This window comes from Leptosomus discolor, chromosome 7, assembly GCF_034619465.1.
Source record: "Leptosomus discolor isolate bLepDis1 chromosome 7, bLepDis1.hap2, whole genome shotgun sequence".
Classification (NCBI taxonomy): Eukaryota; Metazoa; Chordata; class Aves; order Leptosomiformes; family Leptosomidae; genus Leptosomus; species Leptosomus discolor.
The window spans coordinates 55,332,912-55,360,841 of NC_141397.1; the positions used below are offsets into that span (position 1 = coordinate 55,332,912).

General features: G+C 41.8%; 2 protein-coding genes across 2 annotated transcripts; both read right to left on the reverse strand.

The window, feature by feature from the left end:
* Positions 1-7,887: 7,887 nt before the first annotated feature.
* Positions 7,888-17,751, reverse strand: LOC104352526 (cytochrome P450 2J6-like). The gene is given in 10 exon segments (XM_009958885.2): positions 7,888-8,066; positions 8,596-8,737; positions 9,802-9,989; positions 11,447-11,588; positions 12,129-12,305; positions 14,480-14,640; positions 15,574-15,723; positions 16,039-16,197; positions 17,582-17,723; positions 17,725-17,751. Coding segments are annotated over 10 exon segments (1,467 nt in total).
* Positions 17,752-17,793: 42 nt separating this feature from the next.
* Positions 17,794-27,433, reverse strand: LOC104352527 (cytochrome P450 2J6-like). The gene is given in 12 exon segments (XM_086468602.1): positions 17,794-17,843; positions 20,838-20,915; positions 20,918-20,998; positions 21,488-21,504; positions 22,309-22,457; positions 23,459-23,631; positions 24,245-24,397; positions 24,847-24,903; positions 24,906-24,986; positions 25,773-25,798; positions 25,800-25,921; positions 27,410-27,433. Coding segments are annotated over 12 exon segments (1,011 nt in total).
* Positions 27,434-27,930: the final 497 nt, after the last annotated feature.

Genomic DNA, 27,930 nt, shown 5'->3' on the forward strand with positions numbered 1-27,930 from the left:
TTTAAGAGCTGCTTTTACCAGCTTGTCTTTACTGAAAATAGTCTATTGAAGCTATTAAGGCTGTTTGCTGAACTAGTTTTTTTGTAAGAGTTTAAGTTTCATATATTAACTATTCCCCGCCCCTAACCCTCCCTCTGTAATCAACCACTCCCTTTTTGTCCTACTCATTACATTGTCATGCTCAAGCATATTTAATAGATGCATATCCCTCTCCCTCTTCTCATTCAAATTATATTTATCAAATGTGGATCACAGATTTGTAGGAACGGTATGTTAAGAGACTAGGGCCAAGATTTTCAAGGCAATGTAGATACACATATCCACATGCAAATTCTCCATCTAATTTTCTGAAACAACCGTGGATGGGATGTGCACCTACAAATACTTCATGAATGCTTTTAGAAAAGCAATAGCCATACATACACATTAAGCATGCAAACGTAAGTGGATATTAAATCTTGGAGTTTTAAAAATGTTTTGTATATATTCCATGTACATGCATATCCAGTAATTGCAAGGCTGATAAAAGTTAAAAGCCCACATTTATCTTAAGATATATATATGAGTATCTAGTGCTTAATACAAAAAGCAAAATTTATTAGGCTTTCAAATTTAATTGAAAACATAACTGGTTTAATATATAAGCTCACTTTTTTTTTTTTCCTAACCTATTTGCAATAGCTAACTCTACTGGGGGTTTTGCTCGCTTCTGCATTTCCCCTTTCAATCTTGACATAAAGGTGGATACCCTAAAGGATATTTTGAGCAATCATCAGAAAGCTTGCCAGAGAAATAAAGCATATGCATATAGAAAGTACATCTTGTATGAAACACAGAGATAAAGAAAAAAAAAAAAAAAAAAGGAAAAAGCTACTACAAATCTTGAGCTACAGCCAGAACTAAGGGCCCCAGCAAGAACTAGTCATGACATGTGTGTACCACACTTGGCAGCTTGAGAATAAGAATAGGCTGTAGCCAAGGCTCTTTGCCAAGCCTCAACACACGCAGGAAGTATAAACCTAGCATCAGGGGAGTTTACATGCCTGCAATCAGACCATGAAAACCACGTGAGAGGGACTCTGGGCACCACGTAACAATGACAGCTACAGCCCTGTGTTACAGATCTAGGTTGAAATGCTACTGGATAAATGCTTCCCTATGAAAAACGCCCATCCCCTGAAAGAAAAACACTGCTGAAAGAAACGGGTTTTCACTAATCTTCTGAACACCTGCCAAGACAACTTGTGCATCAGCTTGCTACTTTCGAGTGCCCTATCTTTGGGACAGAAACTAATCCACAGAATTTGTGGCTCTGGGACATGAAACACCCTCATGAACAGCCTGGAATTTGCCAGCCCACAGTTTCCAGACCTCAAAGTCAATTAGCCTCCAACCACTGCACTTCGTTACCGCTAAAGCATAACTGATTAGTGTGTATTAACCAAGAAGGGGATCTTTCTACATTTCTACAAAACCTTTGTTTGTTTACAATAAAAAGCTTATTTTTCAAGTCACTCATTTCTCATTTAACTCTCTACTTCGATAGGGAAAAAAAAAATCTTTAAAAAGAAATTCTGATAAATTTTACCTGCTCTGTATCCTGTGTAATTTTACAAAATCTACTTACAATTCACCAATTTATCAGAATTTTTCATTTGGAATCAATGTAGTACACTCCCTGGTCCTCTAGATATTAAAAGATTTTCCATCTAAATTATTTTTCTCAACAGGAAAAGCCATTTTTGTCCAGTGATCTTTTCCATAGGGAGGTGAAGAAGTTAAGGCCCAGGGCCTTCACCGCCTCCAGCGCTACAGCCTCACAACAGGACCTCTTCATTTCTTTCTATAGCCTTGCAGCGTTGAGTTTTCACATTATCAGTTATTTCTCACAAATCCAAGTATTCAAATACCCTCCAACCCCTTGTCAGATTCATCCACTTCCTTTGTCATAGTCTTAATACCACCCTGAAGTTCTTCCTAGACAACTTTTCTGCTAACAATTTCCTCCAATATGGGGATCCGTGTCTCATCTCATGCTCTGGCCCCTTCAGGAGGCTTTAAAACCTTTTTCCTGGTGGTGTTTTCCTGAGGGAGGAAGAAGATTTCCTGTCTTCTCCCTCTGCTTCCCTCCACGATGCCAAAGCCCTGCCCTGGCAGAAGTCATCTCTTCCTTCCCTGTCTAAGATGGGGCCACACCACAGGGGCAGGAGTAGCCAGGAAAAGTAAAAAAGACGGCAGGAAATGGAGCCGAACAGAAAGCAGATCAGCACTTTCAGTCACCACTGTGCTGGAGAATGGAGTGGGCACGAGAAGGAACCCCCAAGGCCCAGCCTTCCTCCCTCTCATGCGAGGCGACCTTTGTAGGAAGATGCTCTGTAAGGAGGTGAGCGGTTCCCTCCAAAGGGCTGCATGACACGGTTGCGTAAGCCATTCCCCTGCGAGCCAGCAGCCTGCCTTCCCCTCAGGTTGTTTCCAGGCACCAGTCCAGCTGCTTTTTTCCCAGACCTTTCTGCAACATTTGGCTGTGACAGCTCGGTTGCCTCCCTGCTGCCCACTCAAGATGGCGGCCACGGCTTTCTCTCCAGGCTGACTAGCTCCTAAAATGGCTTCACTACCACAGCATGAGGCAGCCTGTGGCCTAGCATCACCCAGCTCCTCTGCCTTCTGCCTTCACACTGGTCAAAGACCAGATTTCTCTCTGGATTCAGCTGGATTTTCTCTGTATCTCCTCTTTACCCAGCATCATGTCCGTTTTCCTGAAGAACCACGTTAAATCCCCATCTGTCTCTCCACCAGGTAGCAATCTAGGACTTAAATAGAATATATGTTTTAACATTATATTTCTATGGCAGGCAGCACAGATTCAATGTAAATTCCAATATCCATCTTAGATCTCCAGTTTCTCCAGGGCTATCTTTGTTTCTGCCAGATTTTCAAGTGTGAAACTCTGAAACATTGAGGTCCACTTCATTTTTCCCAGATATTTCTCTGGGAGGGCACAGCTCCTTGAACCATGTGTATTAAACACAATAACTCATCCCCAGGAATGATTTTTAAGTTGTAAGAATCCAGACATTGCAGCGTGCAGCCAACACCCTCCCAACATGGCGGGTTTCCTAAACGATGAAGCAACAGCTGCAGAGACTCAGTCTGACACCAGGGACATGGAAGATGCTGGGAGCATGAGCTGAGATTCAGAAAAGCAAGAAATAAGGATTGAGTAATTTTTGTTTCATGTGTAGTGATGGTGATACTCTGATGCCGATTACATTCTCCAAAACTAAACACATTTTCACAAGAAAATGAATGCTGATGATGAGGTTATTATCAATGGCCTACCAGAGAGAGGAAGGGAGAAGCTGGCACTTACCCACTTGGCCTTTTTTTCTTAAGCTTTCTGAAAACCACTCCGTTTTCAAAATGGTATTTTCTTATTGATGTTGGTAACTATAAAGCTTCAGGCTGCTTTCTTCAATGATGACATTATTTACCTGTATCTTCTGCTTGTGGCGGTGAAGTGGCTTCAATCCATACTGTCATTATCAGCCTTTTAACTTAATGCATACAAAGCAATGCTGTTACAGAACATAGCTATGGCTACTCTGCTTGTAATTTAAGAAACTGTATAGAATAGGGAAAGACAAACAGCTGCATAGTGGAGGAAAGTGAATAAAAACAGTAGAAGGATACAAGAGAGAATCAGAAAGAAGATGGAATACACTAGAATGAGGAATATCTGCCAAATATGTGTTACAATAGATGGGACTGAGGTGAGATGAGAATAGGCGGAGAGATTTCAGTGAGGAAAGCACAAGAAGAAACAGCAGACAGCACGGGTCTGGAAGACATCCAAAGAACAACTTGGAGAGGGAGGACATTGTATAAGGAAGAAACTGAATAGAGGAATGTGCAGGGGAGTTGAAAACACAGGTGTAAAAAAGCACATTAAATAGAAAGAAGCTGAACCAGCAAGCAGCTACATTAGGAGACAGGAGGGGGTAAAGATGTGTTCTTCCTCTTAAAAGAGTCTTTTTGTGCATCTATGATTCTATGATCAGTTCAGAGCTGAGCGCTCTACCAAGCTCAAAAAATTTGGCTAGAGCTCCCTCTGGAGGCAAAGAGTAAAGAGATTTTATTACTATGTAAGACAATTTCATACGTGTTTGGGAATTACCACAAGGTACTTCAGCCCTGCCTGCATTCACTACAGCATACACAAAGTGTGTGTGGTCCTCTGAAAGCTTATTTCACACCAGCCTTTGTGGCAAAGAGTGAAGCCAAATGCAGCCAAACTGGGAGCAAAAAGGCAGACCAAGCAAGAAAACACCTGAAGTGGATTTTGAAGATGAAATAAAGCAAGGAAAGGACAGTAGTGTGATCCGTGGGCAAATAGGATGGCCGGTTCCTTCTTATATGTCTGCTCCACACCAGTCTTGTACCTTTTTTTGCTTGGTATGCATCCACTCCCAGAAACTCACATTACTTGCAGGAAAAGTGGAGTATGTAGTCGCCTTAAGCTGTTAGTCCATCTCTGCTGTGTGCTTTTCTACAAATAGCATCAGCTCTGGAAGGCAGAAAGCCAAAGCCACATTGTAGTAAGTTCATTTGGCTGCTGTCTCCTTCAGCAGGCACTAGAAAACATGGCAAGGCAAGTGGCACTGAAAGGGAGAGCCCCAGGAAAACCAAGGTTGTTGTTTAGATTATTTCTCTCCTTGGATTTGTCTCTTAGCCCTAGAAAAGGGATGAAGAGATCTGGAATGGTGTGGAATGGGACAACTCTGTGCGGGTCAGCGGATTCTGCTGGTCCTCCCCATGGCTCCGTGCCCGTCCTCCCTGCCACACGGTGAGATCCACAAAGCCCTTGAACATCGACGGGGAGCAGCCTCTCACGGGAGGCAGAGGAGGGATGGCCCGCAAGCTTGTTCCTGCCGTGGGCAAGTGGTGGGGGTGGCGGGGGGCAGGCGCAGCTCCGGGCCCGGGGGGCAAGCTGGCTGCCCGAGCACTGCTGAGCTGAACTGTCCCAGACCCGTTTCTGCTCCTGCGCTGCCGAGCACACTGCGCAGCCAAGGAAAAGCTCCGCAGCGGTGGGGACTGTGGCCCTCCCTGGCCTGCAGCGCAGTGCTGGCCCTCCCTGGAGCTGCTACCCCCACTGCTTCCACCTGCCTGCCCCACCGGTCGCCCCTCTGCCTGCATGTCTTCTCCTCCTCCCCCTAATGCAATGCATACTGCAGGCGTGGCATGGATGAGCGCACGGGTGGTCCCCCCTCCGCCTCCCGTGAGAGACCACTCGCTGCCAGGTCCTCAGGGCTCCCCGTGGTGCTGTGCAGAGCCCCCACCGATGTTCAAGGGCTTTGCAGAGCTCACCACACGGTGGGGAGGAGCGGTGGAATCCGCCAACCCGTGGAGAGTTGTCCCTGCAGAGACTTGTCCACACGCAGAGTTGTCCTAGACCTAGGCCCTATGGCTTGCACAGCAAGCACATTCAAAGCTGAATTTCACGCTCTGAAATGTTTGCATTTAATCTGGCGCAGGTAGTTTTCCCTAGAAAATATGAACACACACTTACCACGGATTACTACAGTGTAAGAGTATGCAGAAAGGTTTTTATCTCATATTAGGTGACACTGCAGGATTACATTCCAGTTTATCTAGGAATGTTTTGTAATCTGCTCAGATCCTGAAGGCTCAAACGTCCAAGGCATATTAAAAAGAATCCAAAAAGAAAATCTCATTAATTCTCAAATGATTCCTAATACGTTGTCTAGAGGCTGGGCTCAAAACTGTACTTTTAAGCCACTCATAACAGTCCTTCCAGAGCAATGGGGGTGACCTTATCCTCTCTACTAATTTGTGAAAATGAATGTCATCTTCTGGTGGGAGGATAATCAAGGGACAGTCTTGACTCAAGAACAAAAGTGAAGAGCAAAACAACCAGGATAAATGAGAAAATGAGGTAGGTTGGAAAGATGGTACAGACTATAAAGGTAACGGAACACTTTGGAGAGGTGAGGCAAACACAGGGAAGAAGAGGAGGCAGAGGTTCTGGAGGGAAGCAGCGTGTTGCACAGGTGAGAAAAAACTCATTTGTTGACACTTGATAGCTTCAAACCTTACTTGTTTGTGAGCTCAGTAGATGCTTTAACCAGTGGTGCAGCTGGAGGTAGCCTGGAATATGGTTTCCTCACACTGCAAAAGGAAGATGACTGTGGGTTGTTTTAGAACTGAGGCATGGACTCATCTTACTTTATTTGATGGAAAATATATTTATGAGATTGCTTAGGCTCCATTTTCTTCATAATTACTAAATGCAACCAGCAGCAGCATTTCTTCAGTGCTATCTACCAGCTATTCTTTAGGATTAGTGATTTTAACTTTGGTGCTAAAGGCAAGGAACTGCTACTGTGATTGCTTCTCCTCCTGCTATCCATGTGGATACAAATGAAGCACCCCCTTACCAGTGTGGAGCTGCTGCCAGGGGTATGTTGCAGTTCCAGCATGGAGGGGACTTCACGCCAACCACTTACCCGTCTGGACATGCTGCCGTCCAGCCCACAGCAGTGAAAAGGGTTGAACCATCCCATAAAGTAATCCTGGAGAGGAAGAAACTGGCAACCCAGGTTTCATGCTGTATGCAAATTACTGATTCCACACATCTCTGCCTGTTAGACTGGGGTGCTTTAAAATACAAGGTAGGCAGAAGCACCTGAAACAAATACAGCTGATAATGACTTCAGTCCTGCAGGCAGCACTATCAGCTAATCAGCGTATAAAAATAATCCTTCGTGTGCTGGCATACAGTATTCGCTTTGTACATCATACAGGAGGAACGTACTCCCAATGCTGTCAAAAAAAAATCCCTTGTTAACGGTGAGGAACTGAAAGAGCAAAATTTTGAATATCCACTTTTGCCCAGTCCTTAAGCACCTTGGTCATAAAGGGCTTCGAGAAGTCTTCAACAGTGCCAAATCTTCTGTTGGTCATGACATACAAATTTATGCTGACTGATGTGAAGTCAGCTAACTGTGATAAAGAATCCATTAAAGAATTGAAAGAATGAATGGAGCTGAATAAATTATTGGAGGATCTGGAGAAAACAACACCAGAAGACTACCTGTCATGAAAAACACATGTTCTGTTGCTGTCAAACAGTGGGCTCATAAAAAAGAACAGTTTATCAACATTTTGTGTCTGCTCCCTGTTGTCATTTGTCTTCCAGTCCTTGATCCTTCCCTGTCTTATGAAAAGCTCTCCGCCCCCGGCTGATGAAGCCACTCCTCTGTTTTCAGCTGAAGGGCTGAAATACTACCTGTTTTAGCGGGTGAAACCCTGAACGGTTTTGCCAACCGTCACTGTCAATGATAGTGTTGTATACAAGTTTTCACAACACCAAACCTGATTAGTCTAAGGGAACGTTATCTCAGATCATATTATCTGCCTCTCTAAAAAGCTTCCTCCAAGAGCCTCCTGCACCCACTGGGACAGACTGAAAGACCTCTAAGCCTACCTCCACAAATGCGACTGTGGCTTACGAGAAAGAATGCACAGACCTTTAATCATGAGACTTTAAATTTATAGACTTTGTTTCAAGTTCTTTCTCTGTAAATCCTCTTTCCAGTTAGCAATAAGTAAGGCCCAATTCTGATTCTTCCCTTAGTATCTTTATTTGTTACACATCAGGAGAAATTTACCAAGATTTTCCAAACAGAAAACAAGAATGAAAGATTAACTCTTTGTAGGTACAATCCTCAGGATGCAACTGTCTGGAAAAACATCTTTCAGGGTAGTGATCAAGAGGAAAGCAAAAATCTAAGACATGCAAAAAAGGAATTCACATGCAGAAACAACCTTGCAGAGTAAATCTTCCCTGAATCTGTGGGGCACCACTTCCTACAAAGGAATGGCACAGAGCTGGTAGGGAGGTGGCCTCATTGTACTCCCAAAAACACACTTCATATTGACTTCTTTCACTCCCTCTGGCAGGGTGAACCTGAATGCCTGTAACAGGGTGGAAAAGGCAATAAAGAGCTCCATCCTTGCCAACAGCTCTCCCATACATACATGCTGCCCTGTGAAAAGACAGAAAGGGCAATCAGCCAAAGGGTTTCTGCCACACCTCCCTTTCTAACCTTCTTGGGTTTTTGCTTGCTTGCTTGTTTTCTGCCAACTTTGTCCTTTTCTCTTAACTGACTTTGCCATTTAATGATTCAGAACTGAAAGGTTGCTTGTATTTCCACCAAAAGTTTTAATGTATGTTTATAGCAGGCAGCAAGACATTATAGAAACGATCACCAGGGTGGCATAGTTCACATTTACAGTCTTCCTATGCATTTTGCTGCCTCTATCTTGATAACTGGATCTCTCTCCAAGAGAAACTGGACCTGTCTTCCAAGAGAAACTTTTCTATGTGTCATTCCTTCTCTTCCAATCTTTTCCACATACAATTCTCTCTTCCTGGGGATCTTTAAAACAACGCAATGTGTTTATATACCTATTTGTAGATGCCTTCCCAGTTATGTTGGGGAATGAATAAGGAGTAAATAAAGGAGTGAAGTAAAGTAAGAAAGGAGTAAATAAATCCCTGTTCAGTGCACATACCTATTGAAAACGGTAAGAATTCTTCTCTGTTTACAAAGTTTCCATCTTCATCCAGAAAGTGGCCTGGGTTGAACTGATCAGGTGTCTCCCGTTTTCCAGGATCAAACAGAACAGAGTCAGTATTTGCTAAAATTACGGTGTTCTGAAAAAAAGAGCAGCAGCTTCAGTTCTGTCTTTTTGTTCATATTCATCAGATAAGCAAATAATGACCAAGGAGCAAAGAATTTAAAGTTCTAATTTAAAGTCTCTCTTTTTTTTTTTTTTTTTTAAATGAGATCAAGCTTTAAACATTTTATAAGAAGTTTAAACTTTTGAGAATGTCACGACTTCCTTTCCTTTATTACTCACTGCCAATAAGTTCAATAAAATAAATGGTTAGGATTTTGTATTGTTCATATTGTTAAAATGTGTTGCTTTTATTTTTCCTGTTGTCACTAATTATTTTTATTACTTATTCAGCTTTTGAGTTGCAGAATATCATGAGTATCAGTTTAATGTTTCCCTTTGTTACTTAATACTTTCTGCAACGCTACAGTTGCTTTGAGCAGATCCGGAATAAAGGACAAAAGTGAAACTACATGAAAAGCAGTGATGGGGGAATATTTAGAAACAAGCCCTAACGTACTCTTCAGTTACAAAACTTGAAAATACTTTAGTTTCACTATAACATTTGCAAGGTACTGCATTTAAAAGCTTGTGATAGGAAAATAATTTTAAATTTGCAAGTTTTTCAGTAAAACCTGTTTTCCATTTTCACCAGCTCACAAACCATTTTGGCAAGGGACAGACCTGGGATTGCTGGAAATTAATATGTTTATTTCCAGTCACCATTCGCAAGTCTTCTGTCAACAGAAATAATGATCTAAGAACCTACTAATATTTATGACAAAGGGCACGTTTTCTTGCCAAAGGCCAGCCTTAGAGAGTGTCATAGATTTGGGGCACTGCTAGAACCGACAGGATGCGAGGGTTCATGTCCCAGTCGGGAACACCCTCAAAAGCCTTTCTAAATTAATCGAATGTACCAAAGACTTACTGATATCGGCAGTTCTTGAGCAATTAAATCAAAAGAAACTGCAAAAGGGCAGTGTTTTGGGAATCACTAGCTGAGGTGGCTTCAGTTGTTAAAAGTTACATTCAATCAGTTTTAAAAACGGTTACAAGTGTACCAGGCATCAGCTGTTCAAATCCGCAGCATATTTGTACCTTTGGAACAGGGAATCCCAGCAGCTCCGTGTCCTGCACGCTCTGTCTGGGAAGCGCAATTAAGATTACATTACTGTATCGCTGGATCTCGTGAAAGACAGCGTCTGTATAGGGCAACTTTCTCCTGTCCTCGTAGCAAATTAAATGGGAACAACCCAGAACAGCGTCCAGCTCCTTCTGGACTTTCTCTAAGGAGGAATATTCAGCTTTAAATATACACCAAACAATCTATACTCATATTTTTTCATATTGCTTTTTACAGTAATAATAATAACATCCAACAAGATGAAAAAGGTATTTTATAAAATAAGAATGCCTTCAAATTCCCACACAGACGGCCTGAATAGAATTTGACACTGAGGGTTTGTACAGGCTGCATGCTCAGGTAATACTTTAAAAATAATGGTAGCAGACAAAGACCTTCTGTAAGAATATTTAGGTTCCTGTTACGTTTACTGCTCTGAGGTAATTTATAAAAAGACTTTTGTTCATATTTATTTTTAGAGGCAGGGAATCAACTGGAAAATGGAACAGTAATGATCTATTAAGAGACCAGTTTAGTAACTGATCAAGGATTGTGCTTCATTCAGAACCACATAGATGTTGCTTGTCATCTACAGATGGCCTAATTGCTATTCTCTAATTACCTGCCTTGGGAAGCACTTACATAAATTAATTTTTCTCAAGGACTTTTTTTTTTTTTTAAATTACTTACAATCTGAGCTGAAATGGTAATTTCTGATTAATTTCTGAGCTGAAATGATCTAATTAATACTACAGCCTTTATCATTGCAGTTAGATTGACCCTATACATCAGGAAACTTAAGACTGTTTTAATATATCCTGAGAGGACGAAAGATCATGCTGTGAAAATTCAGTATGTGGAATCCAGTCTCAAATTTTAGGTCTTCTGAAGAGCTGTTAGGTGACAACAATGGGAAATCTTTTCTCCTTAAAACTTCCACCATTTTCTTCATACCAGCTTCCTGCTGTGCCTGGTACCCAGCTTAGACTCTCAAATATGAGGCCTTTGATGTGATTTGTCTATCTTTTAATGCTTTCTACCCTGCACACTCTGATTCTTCCTTTTTACTGCCAACCTATACCTTTCTTTTATGAATATCATTACTAGAAGCATACAGATTCAAGCTACTCAGCCCAATATTTTTTGTATATCTAATTACATGTAGATATCTGTGTTTGTAGTTTTAAGCTTCATGGAATAACCACACGTATGAGCAACCTCCCACTGTATTGAAATTCTTTCCGCTGCAAAGAAGCTGGGACCACATCAAAGACTAGCAGTCATGGGCTGAAAAGGATGACCTGAAGACTCCACCCTGTCCTCAGCAGAAGTCTAATCACTTATGGTCAGTGGAGGGGCAATGGTGTAGTATCTCATTCGATACTAGACTATTCCATCTGATCAGATGAATCACACCCTGTGTTCTGTATAGATCTCTCAAAAATTAAACCCAAAATGACTGGCTTGTATGTTAGAAAGCATACAGCAGGAAACAGATACATGCAGTCCACCTGATTCAGAACCTAATAATCAGTTCTTCTACTATTCTTTGATCAGGCTCTACTCCATTGGAACACGTATAATTTCTAAGAAGTTGTAGAACTGTCTGGGTGTGCTTACCTTGAACATCAGGATAAACCACCATATACAGCAATGCCCCACGTAAAGTGGTGGCTGTAGTTTCTGTACCTGCCAGAAAGAGGTCAAAACCAGTCTGGATCAAGTTTCCTTCGTCGTAAGTAGCATCAGCATCTCCTTTAGTCTGCAGATATGAATTGGAAAGCTCAAGTTATAGCACACAGAAAAGTAGTAAACCACCTTGCATCACAGGAATATTTACCGACGCTATCCAAAATGAGAAAAAAAATAAAAATAAAAGGGCTAGAAAATAAAACTTTCTGAATAATAAGAGGGCATTTTCTAATATTCTCCAGTACTTGTCAATTTATCTTATCCACATACATGTTTTGTTCTTCAGCCATGACAAAGTTACTAATTATACATGCTTTCTACTCCTGCTGCAAATCCCATTGTAAGAGTCATTTCTAGTTGTACCTTAACCATAGGCAGATCTGTTATTATTGTGATTATAAATAATCTACCTGTAAATCTACTTATATTATTACTTCAACCTCTTCCTGCCATCTCTTAGTGTCAGCTTTTTTTTAATTCATCTACCTATAAGCTTTTCTATGGAGAAATTGTGTACTTCTAAATTTGTATTAAGACATCATTATAATCAAAGGAGCACTTAAAATCCCTTGCTGTTAGTGGAGCATAAGAAGAGTTCGGAGATACTCACTTTATCTATTTCAGCCAGGTATTAATCAATAAAATCTTGATTTTCATCTGCTTTTCCTTTTTCTTTGTGGCTTTCAAGTTCCTTTGCTAATAGAGTGTTCACAAAATTTATGCTGGACATAGCCTGTTTAGATGGTGCTAGGAAGCGGCTTGCAAATCAGGGAAACATTTCATGTACCTATAACAAAGATATTTTAGATATGTGGTATTATTGACATTAGCAAACTAAACTTGAATCTTTTAGGTAGTGGAAAAAGCAAATGAAAACTTGATGACTGCATCTTCACCATTATATTGAAGGACTGGTGCCTATCCCATGATTCATTAAAGCCTTTTTTAAGCCCATTTTTCCCTGGAGCAGAATTTCTCTTAGTTTCATGCTACAAATTTTCCATTGTGATGTTCAAAGAATAAATGAAATTCCTCTGTAGCCCAATTCTTTGCCAGACTGATCTTCAGTAGCAAGGAACTCATACAAAGCATGCCCCTGTTCTCAGTTTATCCAACATACGTATCATTTCGATCTCATCGCTAAAAAACCAGAAGCAGGCTGGCATCTTTGAAACGTCTGCTAACTGAAAACAGAAATATCCAAACCCAGGTTTATTTTCTTACTGTAGGATACTGAAGGCATAGGGATTTTACTCAGATACACCTTCTCATGGATAAGAAGCAAACATCACATCTGTGTGACACGCAAAACAACTTGATAAAGCAGAAGTACTGAGCCATGTGGGTTCTCTGCTGTTCATTCATTGTTCTAAACCTATTCACATTCTTGCACTTATACCATTATAAACCCATATCTCAGCAGAAAAGAAACAAAACACTTTTTACATTAATTCCATTCTTCTACATCGTTTCCCTTTCTTTTTTCCCCTTTTACAGATTACACCACGTCCTTCCAGTTTACAGAATTACTGCAGCTTAAATTATGCACTAGGTCATAACTCTTGGGCTCACTTATTTAAATGGCAGCTGCATTACAAAGATTTATCTTCCCACAAACCTATTCAGATTCTTGGCTTGTATTTCTTCTTGGTCCTACTGCATAATTTTGCTTAGAACTACCTGTCCACTTACCAGAAAAATAGATTAGTAGAGAGCATCATCATTAAAGGATTGCACATCACTGTGGAGAGCAGGACAGAATGAAATACTGGGCTAGAATGTTTTTATTAGCTGTGGACACACTATTAAGAGTTTTTAAGAACAGCTTATACAAATACCTACTGAAAGCAGTTTGAAAATATCTGATCCTTTGCTTACCCTGATTAGAAGACAGCTTACGAATCATTCCACCTGCATTTTCTGTGAGAAAAAAAGTCTTAAGTAGTTTGTTCTTTTGGGTTTTTTCGTTATTTTTAACAAAATTAGCAAATTTGTCTGCAAATTCTCTAGGACCTTGATTACAGCAGTTTCCAGTTAGTAAGAGACAGTGGAAAGCCATGCCAGATTCAAAGCCGGACGAGTTCCATCAAGTTCTGCAGAAGCAGGCTGCCTTGTACGTTGGTAAATTGACTTCTTGCCTATGTACAGTATTGGGGTTCCCAAACCGCCCTTGTTTGAGGCAATCTGTTCCACTGATTTTGCAGTTGCAGGCATAGCTTCATACAGAAGTTAGACAGCAACTTTTTTCCTATCCAGTGGACCAGATGAGAAGTTAGGAGCTGCTGTCTTGAATGGGGACAAATATCATCCAGCAGCGAATGGAGAGCGACTTCCAGCATATATTACTGAATTCCCATAAGGACATACAGAGGTGGTACAGGTGTTGCTGACAAGAACTACAGGAAAAAGCTACCATCAAGCAATTTCATGATATGTAACCTTTACACAAAAGAGTTGCTCTACTCAAGTTTCTATGAAGTTAGCTAAGAGTAGTGAAAGGAGGTAGCAAAGAGTCATTATTACTCTGGACAATTGTTGATAGTCATGTAATTTCTTACAGTGAAGAAAAACATTTTCTCAGATAGAATTTTAGATAAGCCTATTCCAGATCTTTTCAGGTATTTTTACCCATATTTTACTACTGAATTTCAATTATAGTTTCAAACACAGGAGTTGTACAGTAGTGCTTTTGCAAGAAAGTCTTTTGTACATCTCCCAGACATATGGCAAGCCAATATGTTTCCGTCCCTGTCCACCAGACACGGGAATTTTCTATGCTATGATGAAGCACAAGCAATTGAAACAAGTTTTGAACTAGGCATCTGGAAGTACTGTCCTGGTGCGTACACCAGCAATTCCTGGTGCACTAGCATTTATTTTTGTTAGGAAAGTAACAAGCAAGTTGCTTTTTTCATTGTCTGTCTATATAAAGTGAACAAACAAACAAATTCTTTTCCTCACGAAAAAATAGATGCTGTTCCCAAATGCTGTTGTAGTATCAAAGGATTTGATCAAGCAGTGAAAATTTTCATCATCATCAGAGAAGCGATGTCCAAAAATCACAGAACACATCACATTTGAGACAGTAACAACAATAGGCATAGCGGGGTCCAGAGGCTTCCCTGTAGACACAGTGAACAGCATTCACCATTAACACTTACTATTCCTGCTTTTACTGCTAAAAGGAGAGCTGATAACATTTTAGAAACATTTCTGACACTAACTAGATTGCTGGATGGCAAATGGCAATTTATGAGTAAAAGGCATGAGTAAAAAGTAACTTCAGGCATCTAAAACCACTGCTGGTTAAAAAACCAGCAAGACTGCTAGTGGGAGTGGAATTAGTACAAGTAGTAGTTACAAAAATACCCAGATTTTACAGAACCTTGGCACCAGTAGATCTCACGTTTGGCCATAACCAGGGTACAAAAAAGGTCAACTGAGGCACTGTATGAATAAGCAGCTGAACTGAAAAAAGAATCACCTTCTACTCTTTGCTCATATCCTGTACACCTAAATAATAGAATAATAGAGCAGACCTACAGATGCCCCCCATTTTTCAGCTGCACAATCTGAACATACTTCCTCTCTTACTGAGGAGGCTACCGCAAGCCGTGTGAGGTGAACTTTTCCCAATGCACTTGCCAGAGCAGAGCCATAGGGTTGTGCAGCTTTGGTCAAAGTTTTTAATATTTCATGCCTTGTTTTTCTTTTCTGCAGAAGGATATGGGGGTGTTGTGACACTTATTTTCTTACTGTTGGCTGTCACCCTCATGCTGCGACCATGAGTAATGTAAAACTGACTAAGAAGTAATAACACTAACAGACAGGGACCATGGAGTCTCAGTTCTAAGTTCGTACTGTGGGGTTTCACATGTAGCACTTCTGCAAGGAAACGTCTCATGCAGACCGCACGATACAGAACTTTGAGACTCAGCTCTGCATGTACACTTTAAATCCATTTTTGTAACCAAGTAGTTTCAAAAGCTACAGGTGACCCATTCTTCAGCAAAATCACCCATTGCACTGACTGACCTGCATACTGAGTCACATGCCAGTTGTTTTCTGTAAGTATTCCAGCAGGTGACGGGCCTCCTCTTGTAGTCGATGCTCCTGGACTTTGTTCCCTACTCCCATTTTCCTCATTGTTGCAAGTCCAAAACGCCTCTCTTGCTTCCAGAGACGACCATTAGAGAACATAACACCTAGGATGATAATGAATTGATACAGTCAATACGTCAAAGAAGCTTCTTTTTCCTTCTGATTTTTTCAAATTTTTGCCAGCGGTCTGGCAGCATTCCTCTTTCCTCTCTTCTTCCAGTTTAGCCATCTGTCTCCCATATAGAAACTCTTAACAATATTCTGCCACTGTTGTTCCAACAGAATCAAAAAGGGAGATCTCTCATTAAAACTTCATTAAAATATTCACCTTTTTTCCACTGTAAATTAAGGACTTTAAGGCTCTAAATCAATTTCCAAAACCAAGGTTAGAATGCACAAAAATAATTTGTGGAAATTACCATTTCCGTGAGTGAAAACATGGAAGCAATTGCTCATTGGCCTTCCAGCAACATCTTCAGCAGTCAGACCTTCCTTCACTGCCTGAAACCCTTGCAGAACAACTACAGGAATGTTTGAAAGCCACAAAGTGAAGAGTTTACCATGGATTTTGGCCATCTGTAGAACAAAACAGCACCAGAACAACATGGGTGAGAACCAGTACATTTAAACCAAACAAGATGAGCCAGATCTTTTCCTTTGGCAGGTGCCCCAGGGGTGACCAACCTTGACAAGAGACCATCCAATCTATTCTCACGTATAATGTAGCTTGCAGCCAAGTTTCTCTCTAAAGTCTCATTCACTAAAGATCAAAATATTCCTAAAATGTCAACCAGCCAATATTGCCAGTGTCTGTGATGTTATTTATCACGTCTTACAATTCAAACTCATTGCAGATGAATGCTTACTTGTTTGTAGATGGTTGATGTAAAACTCATGAGCTAATGATTTCTTCTTACAGATTCCCCTTTGTGTATGAAGTGTAGCCAAAGCAGCTGAGGAGGTGGGTAAAGCAGGAATCGCCCTCTCCTTTCTAGCTCAGCTGTGACAGCCTCATGCCCACAATGCTGTGCACACAAACATCACCAGAAGTAGACAGGACAGCCCCTTCTCTGACTGGAGAATCAGGAGCTGGAAATGTAAAAGGCTGAGGGACGTGGGGCAGTGGCTTTTTAAATCTTGGGATGAGCAATCATACTCTTCAGGTTTGGGAGGTCGGAAATAGAAGAAAACACAACAAACATGCACTGGGTATAATTTTGTGTTGTGGAGTCATGCTACCTTGCCTTGAAGTGTGCAACTTGGGAGAACTGGCAAGACAGGGAAGAACCAGGGAAAAGGAAGGCTGAGAACAAAGACTGAAAGTGAAGTGCTATTACTTACATATTTAAATGTTAAATATTTACTATACATGTATATATAGGATACACATTCTAGAAGAGCTGTGCATTACAACTGGACTTAGAAAAGAGTTTGAGCATAGGCACACAGTGAGTTAGTTCAGCTATTTACAAGCTCAACCAGGCTCAGCAGACTGAAGTCTCTTGTGAAAATACTACCAAATTGTATGTCAGAAAAAATTCATTCTAAGATCTTTTGAAAAATCTGTTGAATAAGTATAAAAAACCCCATCCTTTCTGTACAAGAAACACATATGGATTCATTAGCTATTTCATGGAATATTTAGACACTGCCAGTGCAATGACAGTCAAAGGACAGACATCCAAAAGGCTAAACAGAATTAAAGACTCTGCTTTAAAATGTACCTTTTTCCTATGTGTAAGACAAGAACATTATCATCAGTATTGTTTTGCTCATATGCAAATGAGGTTTTAATGACGTTTCATAGTAAGCTGGAAATTTTCATACCAAGAAACAGCTACTTTAATGATCCCTACTTATTTATATAATTCAGAATAAATCCCTCCCTACCATTCAAAATAAGACTATGTTAAACACTTATTTCATTCAGCTTATAAGTTCACTCATTAACTGCCTGAAAATTTTTAAGGATCTTATGATGAAATTGGAAGTTCATCTGCAGCAGATTTCCGAACAAGGCGTATGGAGCTGGTCCAGGAGGAAATTGTCTCCGCATCCATTGCAATTTCAGAAACTGCATAAACAGCAAAGACACCACAAAAAAATACCAGCACCACACTTACTGTTAACATTTCACTTCTGATTTACAAGGCTACATTGTCTCTGAAAAGCTGCTATATAGGCAGAGGATAGATCTGCTTTATCTTGCTTTGCTGGTACCTCTCTAAAAAGAGAAAAAGATGTTGAAGCTTCCGTGCCTCTTAGTCCTTCCCTCTTTATCGCTTTGCTTCCCCATCCCAGAGAAGGAAGTGTTCTTATTTTTAAGCATACGTGACACCATTCCATTATATGGCAGCTACAAATATGAAAATTATCAGCTCTTCAAGGGATAAAAAAATGCAGGTTAATTATATGCCTCCTTGTGCCATAACAGCCGCTGTAACAAAAATCCCTGCCCACAGTACTGGTTTCATAAAAAGCCTCTCGCAAGAACAGAGAAATAAAAAAAAACTTCCTGAGGGTTGGCTACATACCCAAGGCCAGCGGGATTACTGAAAAGTTCAGGCTCATCAGTAGCCATCACATGCATCCACCGTGTGCACTGCTCCTTCACGCCCCTCATATTATCACTTGATTCTAATGTTCTCTGCTATTCCTTTAATATTTTACTTTTCCTCATGGGTTAAATCGTAAGCTCTTTGGGAGGTGGCCAGACCTTTTAATTTTGTGCCTAAAGCACATAAACCAAAAAAGACTCTAATCTGCCATTGGGTAACAAGAGTTTGATGGTTATAATGGCATAACACCTAAGTGTCTACACACTCTCTATTCAGCTGCACAGATAAGTGGGACATGACCAAGTAGAAAGCAAAGTTTCTTCATCCCCTCCAGCTGCCTCTCAGCTAATTCCCACCGTGCTGCCTGGAGCAGGGTTAAAGGTGCCGTACAGCTGTCTGTGTGAGCTTCTTTCACAAGCGCTCTTATGCAACTGAGCAACTCCAGTTGGGAGCTTTTCCTTTATGGACGTAGAGCCTATGTCTCCGCAAATGGGCTCGTTTTGGACAATACAGCTTTGGCACTTCTTCAGCACTAGCTTAGGTTCAGCTCACCTGGCTTAGACGGGAGCATGTGGACACCGGGAAGTCACCTAGACGGCTTAGCTGCTCGCACGCCGAACTTACAGAGCTGGCACAGCTGAAAACAAAAGTTGTGAGGTGTTAAGCAAGTTGGTTCGCTCCAAAATTGGGGCAGAGAGCTAACATTTACAAAGTCTTGCTGGCCAGAAATTGCACTGAGAGCTGAGATCGAACCGAGAAACTAAATTATCCACTTCAGAGACCACTTGTGTGACTTGTGGTTTCTTCACTTGTGGCATTGCCCTTTTCTCTGTCTCAACCCCCACCCAACTCTGAATTTAGTGTTTTCCAGTCTTCTTGTGAGGAGGAAGTCACAGTTGTGACTGTGCCAGCTGTTCTGGGACGACAACCCAAACAAAACGACTCTGTCCTTCCCGGATATTCTCTGTGAGGAAGACACAGACAGTGATTTCCTGGAGATATTTGGCAATTGCTCTGGCCCTGGTTAACTGGCTGTTTGGCATCCAGGAGATCTGCTTAACTTACTGGGATTTTCATCCTGGGGGTGTCAGAAAACACTAGCTCCAGGTGCCCAACTCTTGCATGCAGAGGGGGAGCATCAAGGCTGGTATCTCAGCTTCACCATCCAGAGAGCCCACACACCCCCATCCACATTCAAGGGCACAGCCATTGTCCTGCAGATTCTCATGCCCTCAGCCCCTCCTGGGTAGGTGTTAGCCCAACAATGGGGACCAAGTCCATCCCAAGTCACGTAAAGTCTTTCTCACTGAAGACTTCAAGAGGATCAGCCCAGGCTCCAGATGAGTCCTGAACGGCACAGTTTCTGCCAGGCCCTATCTGGTTTCTGACCCAGGGCACCTGTGCTACATGGACAGCCAGACCTACCAGTGATGCTTTTCCCCAGTGTTGTTACTCTCGTAGGGTGAACAAAAAAGTAACAAATTCCTCATGTATCGCTGGGAGAAGGGATATGGATGTCTTCACGGCCCCTGAGGCTCACCTCCCTTTCCCATTTGCAGCCCCGTCTGGTCCCTCCATCCCTTCTGAGCAATCCTAGCTGGGCACTCTGCATCTCCCCTGGCTCTCCAGGTTCACTCTGACTTTTCCACGTGTATTAGCCAAGTTCTGGTGATTGTACCTCACAGCCTAGACATGAACTGCTTGCATTTAGAAAGGCAGCTGCCAAAGAGCTTTGCCATGTCTTTGGGAGAAGGTGTTAAAGGGGATACAACTTGCTTTCCTCTTCATACAAGGTGCTGCTGGAGGACAAGGAAGTGAGAAGCCTTATAAGATGCGTGTATTTGCCACAGTTTCCTTGAGTGAGAATTGAATGCCTGGGGAGGCAGGGGTTAGAGCTGGCTGGCAGCTCAGCTGAACAGAAAGGTATCCCTCTTACCAATGAATCCTCCACCTTTCCCTCTCCCCAGGAAAGCTACTGGCTCATTCTCTTCTCCCTACTTCCTTTGAGCTCTCAGAGAAAAGGATCTGTTTGCCCTCTGCTTAGGCTTTCGAACTGAAACATGCTGTGACCTGTGCCCTACCAGCCTACTCACCCCATTATTCATGTTCCATGCCCCAGATTCCATTTCAGGAATAATCTCCACCTCCCAGTCACAAAACACATAGCTGCTAGGGTGTCTTCCAGGCACACACTAGAGGCAGCTATCAGAGAGGGAGCTCACCCTTCCAGGCTAATAATAGGGTTTCAGGACACGTTCCCTGTTTTACCTGCCTGCCACCCTACCGTGAGGAGCGATACTAGGAAAGCACAACTTTTTAGATACCATCTGAGAGGGCTGAGCATAAACAGCTGAAGAGAAATAAGACAGCAGAAGCATGCAAACAAAACTCAACTCTTGAAGAAGGACAACATCTCCCACAACTTACAGGGAGAGTCTTCAGTTTCCCAGATTCATGGCAGTCCTTGGTAGGAGCAGATGTCCCTCCCCAGGCTCAGACCAGCCTTCTACCTCCTCCTCTTCACTCCTCTTCTATCAGCTCATGGCTGGCTGCTTGGGGACACAGCATGAACTGAAGGGAAAAGGGGTTAATGGTAAACATACTGCAAGGAATTTAACTGATGGCCAAAGATCACACTGGAATAGAAAGGATATCTGTACCTTTGGAAGCTGATACCCCAAGAGTTGTATCCTTCACTGCTTGTCTAGGAATTGTGATTAAAAAAATGCCACCAAAGCACTGATCTCATGAATCACAGCATTTGTATAAGGCAGTTTCTTCTGATCCTCATAGCAAATTAGATGGGAGGGACTCAGAACAGCTCTTTCTGGACTTTTTCTAGAAAAAAAATAATAAAACACCACAAAAAAATTCATTATAGATACAAGAACACTGTTTTGCATGAAACACAGCTTTCATTTCCTTTTTGGATTATAGTAGCAATAGAAAAAATACTGCATGTAAATAATTTATACTTACCATATCTTAAAATATAAATACATTTATACAACTATCTAGTTACGATTTTACTACACTCTGGTATTTCCTAGTTTATAGGTTCTATGTTCAGATCGTCTTTCCACAAGCCCAACAGATTTATTGAGCTTCACAGTTAAAGGAAGGAGAGTGAACTGTAAATAAACCAAGAATTTCTTATTAAGAGATCAATTTGGTTACCCAGATATTATTTTCACTCTAGCTGAATACAGACTCACAGCACAGTGATCAGCATGTTGCAAGGAAGCATCGTATAAAGCTGATACACATACATAATGCTGAGAACTGGGTAGTGTTTCCAAACCATCACCACCGGTTAATCTCTTTTGGCTGTTATTTAGGCTTCAGTGAGCAACATAGCTTATACAGTCTCAGAAGGTTCAGGGTCAAATATCACGCTTAAAAATTAGGCTAGTAATCTAAGAGGTTTTGTTTGCTTTTTATTTCATTAGAATCTGAAACATGTGTGGGTGCGTATGGCTCTGTTCTTTCAGCATTCTAGCCCCAAAAGCACGAATAGAAGAATTTCTAGCTCTAAGCTCGAGAGTCAAGAACATGTACTTGGCTTATCAGTTCATCACTTCTGAAAGCCCTGCATCAAATAATTAAAAAATTTTGAAACTAGTGTGCAACTATGGCCTTGTTCAGAACTTTCCAGTCACGGATTTGTTTTCCCATTGTCGTCTTCCTGCGCTGTTTAACATTCCCATATGTTAACAATAAATATACTTACTATACAGAAATACAACTGGTGTCTCAGTTACTGAGTGCAAATAACATATGCTTATTACACGTTCCCAATACCAGAAAAGAGTCACTTTTCCCAAATCCAAGCCCATATTTCACCCCAAATGCTTTCAGCCGGACTGTATCTTCCATTATATGCTTACAGTACTGAAACAGTCTGACAAAAATCAACAAAACACAGTACCAGAAGCTGAATATCCCTGAAAATATTTAAAAATCTGTGTCTGAAAATTTTCTACTTCACTGGCTTCTTAAAAGCAAAGCTCGAAAATGTGATGTTAAAAGAAAAAACGCCTGATCTTCAAAAAAACCTGTTAACCAAAAAAAAAAAAAAAAAGGTGTAACAGACAATTGTTCTACTTGAAACATACCCACGTTCATGTCTACAGCTCACCTTGGACGTCGGGATAAGGCACCATATAAAGCAAAGCCCAACGCAGAGTGGTGGCAGCGGTCTCTGAGTGACCCAGGAAAAGGTCAAAACCAGACTGCACCATGTTGTCTTCATCGAATGTAGAACTCGGGATATTTTTAGTCTACAGGTGTCAGTGAGAAAGGTAAAATGGGGTATACCTGTGCAACAGTTGGCACCGAGACAGACAGCAATCACTATACCTAAAAAATGTTTCTAAAGGACAGAGAAAATACAGGTACTCGAGTAAACAAAGATTTATGCAAAGATTTTCCTCAAATAAGTCACAAAATCACAGAACGTTGGGGGTTGGAAGGGACCTCAAAAGATCATCTAGTCCAACCCCCCTGCCAGAGCGGGACCACCTCAAGTAGGTCACACAGGAACGTGTCCAGGCGGGTTTTGCATGTCTCCAGAGAAGGAGACTCCACAACCTCTCTGGGCAGCCTGTCCAGGGCTCTGTCACCCTCACAGTGAAAAAGTTTTCCCTTATGCTAATGTGGAACCTTACAGGTGCTGTTGAAAGTGTCCGGTGCCTAAGGTCTTGTTATGCTGACTTCTGGAGTGACTTGGTGCCTTGCTGCCAACTTTCACATCAGAAAACATCATTTCAAAGCAGTTTTATCCCACCCTTGGCACTCTGTGCACATTTGCTGGTTTCAGCTGTCTATTGCATATATATAATACATATTCCTTTTAAAAGATTTATGCTTTTTTTCAGAGTAGAGACTGCCATCATTTGAAGATAGTTACGTTAATCATACAGTACTACGAAGTACACAAAAGCTCAGTAAAAAAGCACAAAGATAATAAATGCAAATATTCATAAGACACAAAGAATCAGATCAGCCAGCCAGCCAAATTTTCACAGCCCTCCCTAGAACCCACTGCTCAGCCTGCACTAAGGATTCCACAGCATAACAACAAACTGACGTTATTAATTTATACTTCTAAAACTTGTTATTAAACAAACTATTCAAAGTTCATATCTGAATTTGACAGCAGAGTTTTTGAACTGTATCTGTAGAGCTCTGTAATAATGGTGCTCTGTGCAGACAACTGTAGGAGAGGTGCAGGGAATCCATTATGACAGGACCTGTGTCACATGCAGCATGGATTACTCACTTTCTCTATCTGATCCAGGTAAAAGTCAATGAAATCTTCTGGTTCATCTATTATGCCTCTTTCCCTCTGGCTTTCGATTTCCTGCCTTATGAAAGAATGAACAAAATCACAGGAAAATAATGCCTTCTGTTGAGGTCCTGGGAGGTGTTCTGTAGCCCACGGGAAAATTTCCCACATCCATGGAGCAAGCATTCAACGCTGACGCGGTAAGTTACGCGATGCAAGCAAGGCTATTAGAGAGATACAGCACGGATGTTGAGGACATGAACACATATTAAACCCACAAATTAAAGACAATACAGTTTCCACCCTGGATTCTTTCTTATCCTTACTACATAGCTCTACTTGTATTTGCCCCGTTAATTCACCAATCAAAGAATCCACAATTGCAGATAAATGTAACATGTATTAATATTCATAAATTTAATATTCATAAATGTTTATATATATTACCTTAGCACAGAGAAAAAAATCATTCTCTCTTATTCTGATACAAAGAGTATCACCTTTTCATCTTAACAATACTGGTGTTTCCATTACAGGAAAGTTCAACATCCCAGGCACATCGCTTTTGCTGAGAAGTTCTAATAAATATTACTAATATACTAGTTGAAAAATGTCAGACCCAAACCACTGCAGGTCCAGTTCATATTCATAGTCAGAATTTTTATCAGAATTTAATGTGTGTTAAATAATGCAGTAAGCTACAAGAATATATAATAATATAATTATATTGCATAATATGCTCAATAATCGAATAGACTGCATATTAAATAAGTCATTTTCTCACATAGTAAATGCAGCTGTTCCCAAAAGCCACTATAAAATCAAACGCTTCAATAAGCTGGCAGAAGGTTTCATCCTCTAGGGAGAAACTATGTCCAAAAACCACAGCACAGACCACATTAGAGACAGCATGAACAATGGGGAAGGAAGGGTTGTAATAAAGTGGTTTTTCTCAGCTTCAGGGTCGACAGCTCTTCCTGCAGACAGAGAGAAACATTCATCTCCGAAACACTTTCTTGATCTCCTTTGCTATTTTGGAAGAAGATCACAATGACATTTTATAATAGATGTCCTTATGTTATTTTCGGTGTTTCAGTGTAACACCCAAAGTTCACTGGCAAACATAAGAAAAGATAAACCTCACTGAAAAATGAGGAGAGGAAGGCCTCAAGCCTTGCTTTTCCCCCCTTCTTTTTTCTTTTTTTTTTTAAAAAATCTTGATCTTGGTGTTGATACCAAAATACACATTGCTGAGATCTGACTGTACAGTATTGATTGCATCCTAAATCTAAGCTGGGCTCCAAACCCATTGTTTTCTGGAGCAAAAATAGTCTTTACTATGTACTGTGTCAAAAGCCCAAATGCAGTTCCCAAGCACCTTGCCAATGGCGTACCATCTTTGTCCCTGAAGAACTCGACCAGATAATGGGCCTCGGTTTATTTCTTATTCCCAGTTCTCGGAGAGCTCCAATTCCAAAATGTCGCTGTTGTTTCCAGATGAGACCGTTTGAGACCAGGTTACCTTCAGCCGTCAAGAATCAATTTTATGTCACGTTAAGGTTCACATAATTTTACAATTATAGAAAAAAGTCCTCTTCTCATCGTGCTGCCACTCAAAGAAGAGCACCACATCAGGGCAGTGTCCTTTTAACTGTGTTTTGTTAGAGACAGAGAAACCACCTTGGTTAATATATTCCCACCCCTGCAAAAAGCCCACTCAAGTTTCACAACACACAGCTGCCTTCCAAAACTAGTCCTATTCTTTCTGAAGCATTCAAGAACAGTAGTTGCTACTCACCACTCCACCCAGCAGCCCGCTACGAGTTGCAAAGTCAGTCTTCTATATGCCCACACTTTGAGCAGAAACAAATCTAAATCCTTCTTCGCACAGAAAGGCTTATAGCCCAGCTCATGCAATCTCTTACAAGATCTCATTCATTATCTTGTACAATCTTCAAATATACTTAACTTGCCAGCCATGTTTGCCAACACCCCCATATGGACATTGCGTTCTTGCAGATGTTGCCACATGTCAGCTCTGCAGGAGTGGCAGACAGCTTTCCTTAACAAACAGTAAGTTCAGACTTCTACCACCTGGAAATATGATGGTGTCTCACCAAGCTACTGAGAGTCCATAGAGATTTCTGCAGAGCTTTGGAGACAACTTCAAGTAATGCTGCAGAATTATATCATTCACCCTGAGCAGACAGAACGGGTGAATTAGGAACTAAGGGCTTGTCAATATAGAAAACATGATAGGAAACAAAAAGTCAAGGATGAGGTCCTTCCACAGATACAAACATCTTACCCTTCCCATCTGCCATTTTCTTGAAGACGCCCAGAAACATCCTCTGAGTTGGTGGTGAGACCGCCCTTCACAGCTTGGGATCCGTACAGCACCACCATAGGTTTGTGACACAGCCACAGGGTACAGATGTCGCCATAGATTTTTGCCAGCTGTAGGTTAGATCAATGCCAAAAAAAACACCCATGAGAGAAACATCAACCAAAATGCACACATGACGGGCTGCTCTTTTCCAGCATGACGTTGCTCAGGGGTTCAGGAAGTGAAAAGGGACAGTGATTTTGTTTTGCAGTGAGAGCGCTTACCACAGCAAGGTTCTGGGCTCTCTCTGGGAGCCCACTATTCACAGCAATGTGAATGATAAAAGAAGAGATGCTCTTTCTCTTTTTAAAACCTGGCTCGGGTTGCCTTTGCAATATTAGCAATTAGGAAAATGCCCCTGACCGAGTGTTTACAGATTCGTATTAGGTGTTACGTGAAACTTCACCTGCCCATTCTTGATTGCATTTTTCAACTCCGTATTTAATTTCCTCAGCCAACATCTAGAACTTCTTGAAATTACAGACTCTAGGTGTAACTCTCCTTCTAGTACTGCAGATTTCAAGTTTCAAAGGCAGGACCTCTTCCTCTTTTATACAGAAGTACTGTTAACTCAGGCACCTGAGCACAGATCCCACCTCTGCTTGGCTACTGATGGGGACTGCTCTCAGGCAACCCTGTCGGTATTCAGCAAGGACATAGTGCCTGGCTCTAAGCAAAGAAACAGTACAGCTCTGTCCTCCCAGTGATGAACGTGTAACCATCACAAAAGTTTAACAACAACGTCTTTTAAGTTCCCTTTTCCTGAAGACAACATTCTCCAGCTGCAGCCAGGCACCCCCTGACATGTAGGTTGCACCTAAGTAAAGGTTGTGACTTGAAAAATATATCAACACATTGGATTCTTTCATGAAGTTTTGGCTCAGTGGAGAATGTTGAGCACTGAAATAACCCATATTAACATGCTTAGTATGGATCTAATTCTTCCCATCAATTCCTTCATTTCACCATCATTTACATCCTTAGCTCATCTGCAAGGAGCAACTCCCAGACCTGACTTCAGAAAAACAATGGAGCTAAGGTTTTGGCTGCATATGGGATACAATATTGTTTCCATTCCATTATAACAGAAGACATACTGGTGTGCTTTTCACACCTTTTGAATTCAAAACATAGAATCATAGAACGGTTTGGGTTGGAAGGGACGTCAAAGATCATCTAGTTCCAACCCCCCTGCCGTGGCAGGGACACCTCCCACCAGACCAGGTTGCTCAAGGCTCCATCTAACCTGGTCTTGAACACTGCCAGGGATGGAACATCCACAGCTTCCTTAGGCAACCTGTGCCAGTGCCTCACCACCCTCAGGGTGAAGAACTTCTTCCTTGTATCTAGTCTAAACCTGCCCTCTCCCAGCTTCCCACCATTACCCCTCGTCCTGTCACTGCAGGCCCTTGTAAAAAGTCCCTCCCCACCTTTCCTGCAGGCCCCCTGCAGGTACTGGAAGGCCACTGTAAGGTCTCCCTGGAGCCTCCTCTTTTCCAGGCTGAACAAGCCCAACTCGCTCAGCCTGTCCTCATAGAAATGTGTTTCAACCCTCCGACCATCTTGGTAGCCCTACTCCGCATTTCTCCTGGACTCAGAGGAGGTGGTCGTTGAATATGGACCAGCTTGCTTGGGCCCCTGTCCCTTTCAGGGCTTCATCCCATGGTACTCCACTGAGCAGAACACTGAAGAGGTCAGAGTCTGCTCTCTTGAAGTCCAGGGCAGTGAGCTTGCTGCACACTCTCCTTGTTGCCCGGAGGATCTCGAATTTAACATTTCATGATCACTGCAGCCAAGGCTTCCCTTGAGCTTCACGTTAGCCACCAGCCGCTCCTTGTTGGTGAGAAGAAGGTGCAGCACAGCACCCCTTCTTGTTGGTTCCTCTATTACCTGGAGAAGGAAATTGTCACCAACACGTTCCAGGAACGTCCTGGGTTGCTGGTGCCCTGCTGTGCCTTCCTTCCAACAGATATCCGGGTGACTGAAGTCCCTCACGAGGACCAGGGCTTGTGAATGTGAAACCGCTCCTGTCTGTCTATAGAGGGACTCATCTGCTCAGTCATCCTGGTCAGGTGGCCTT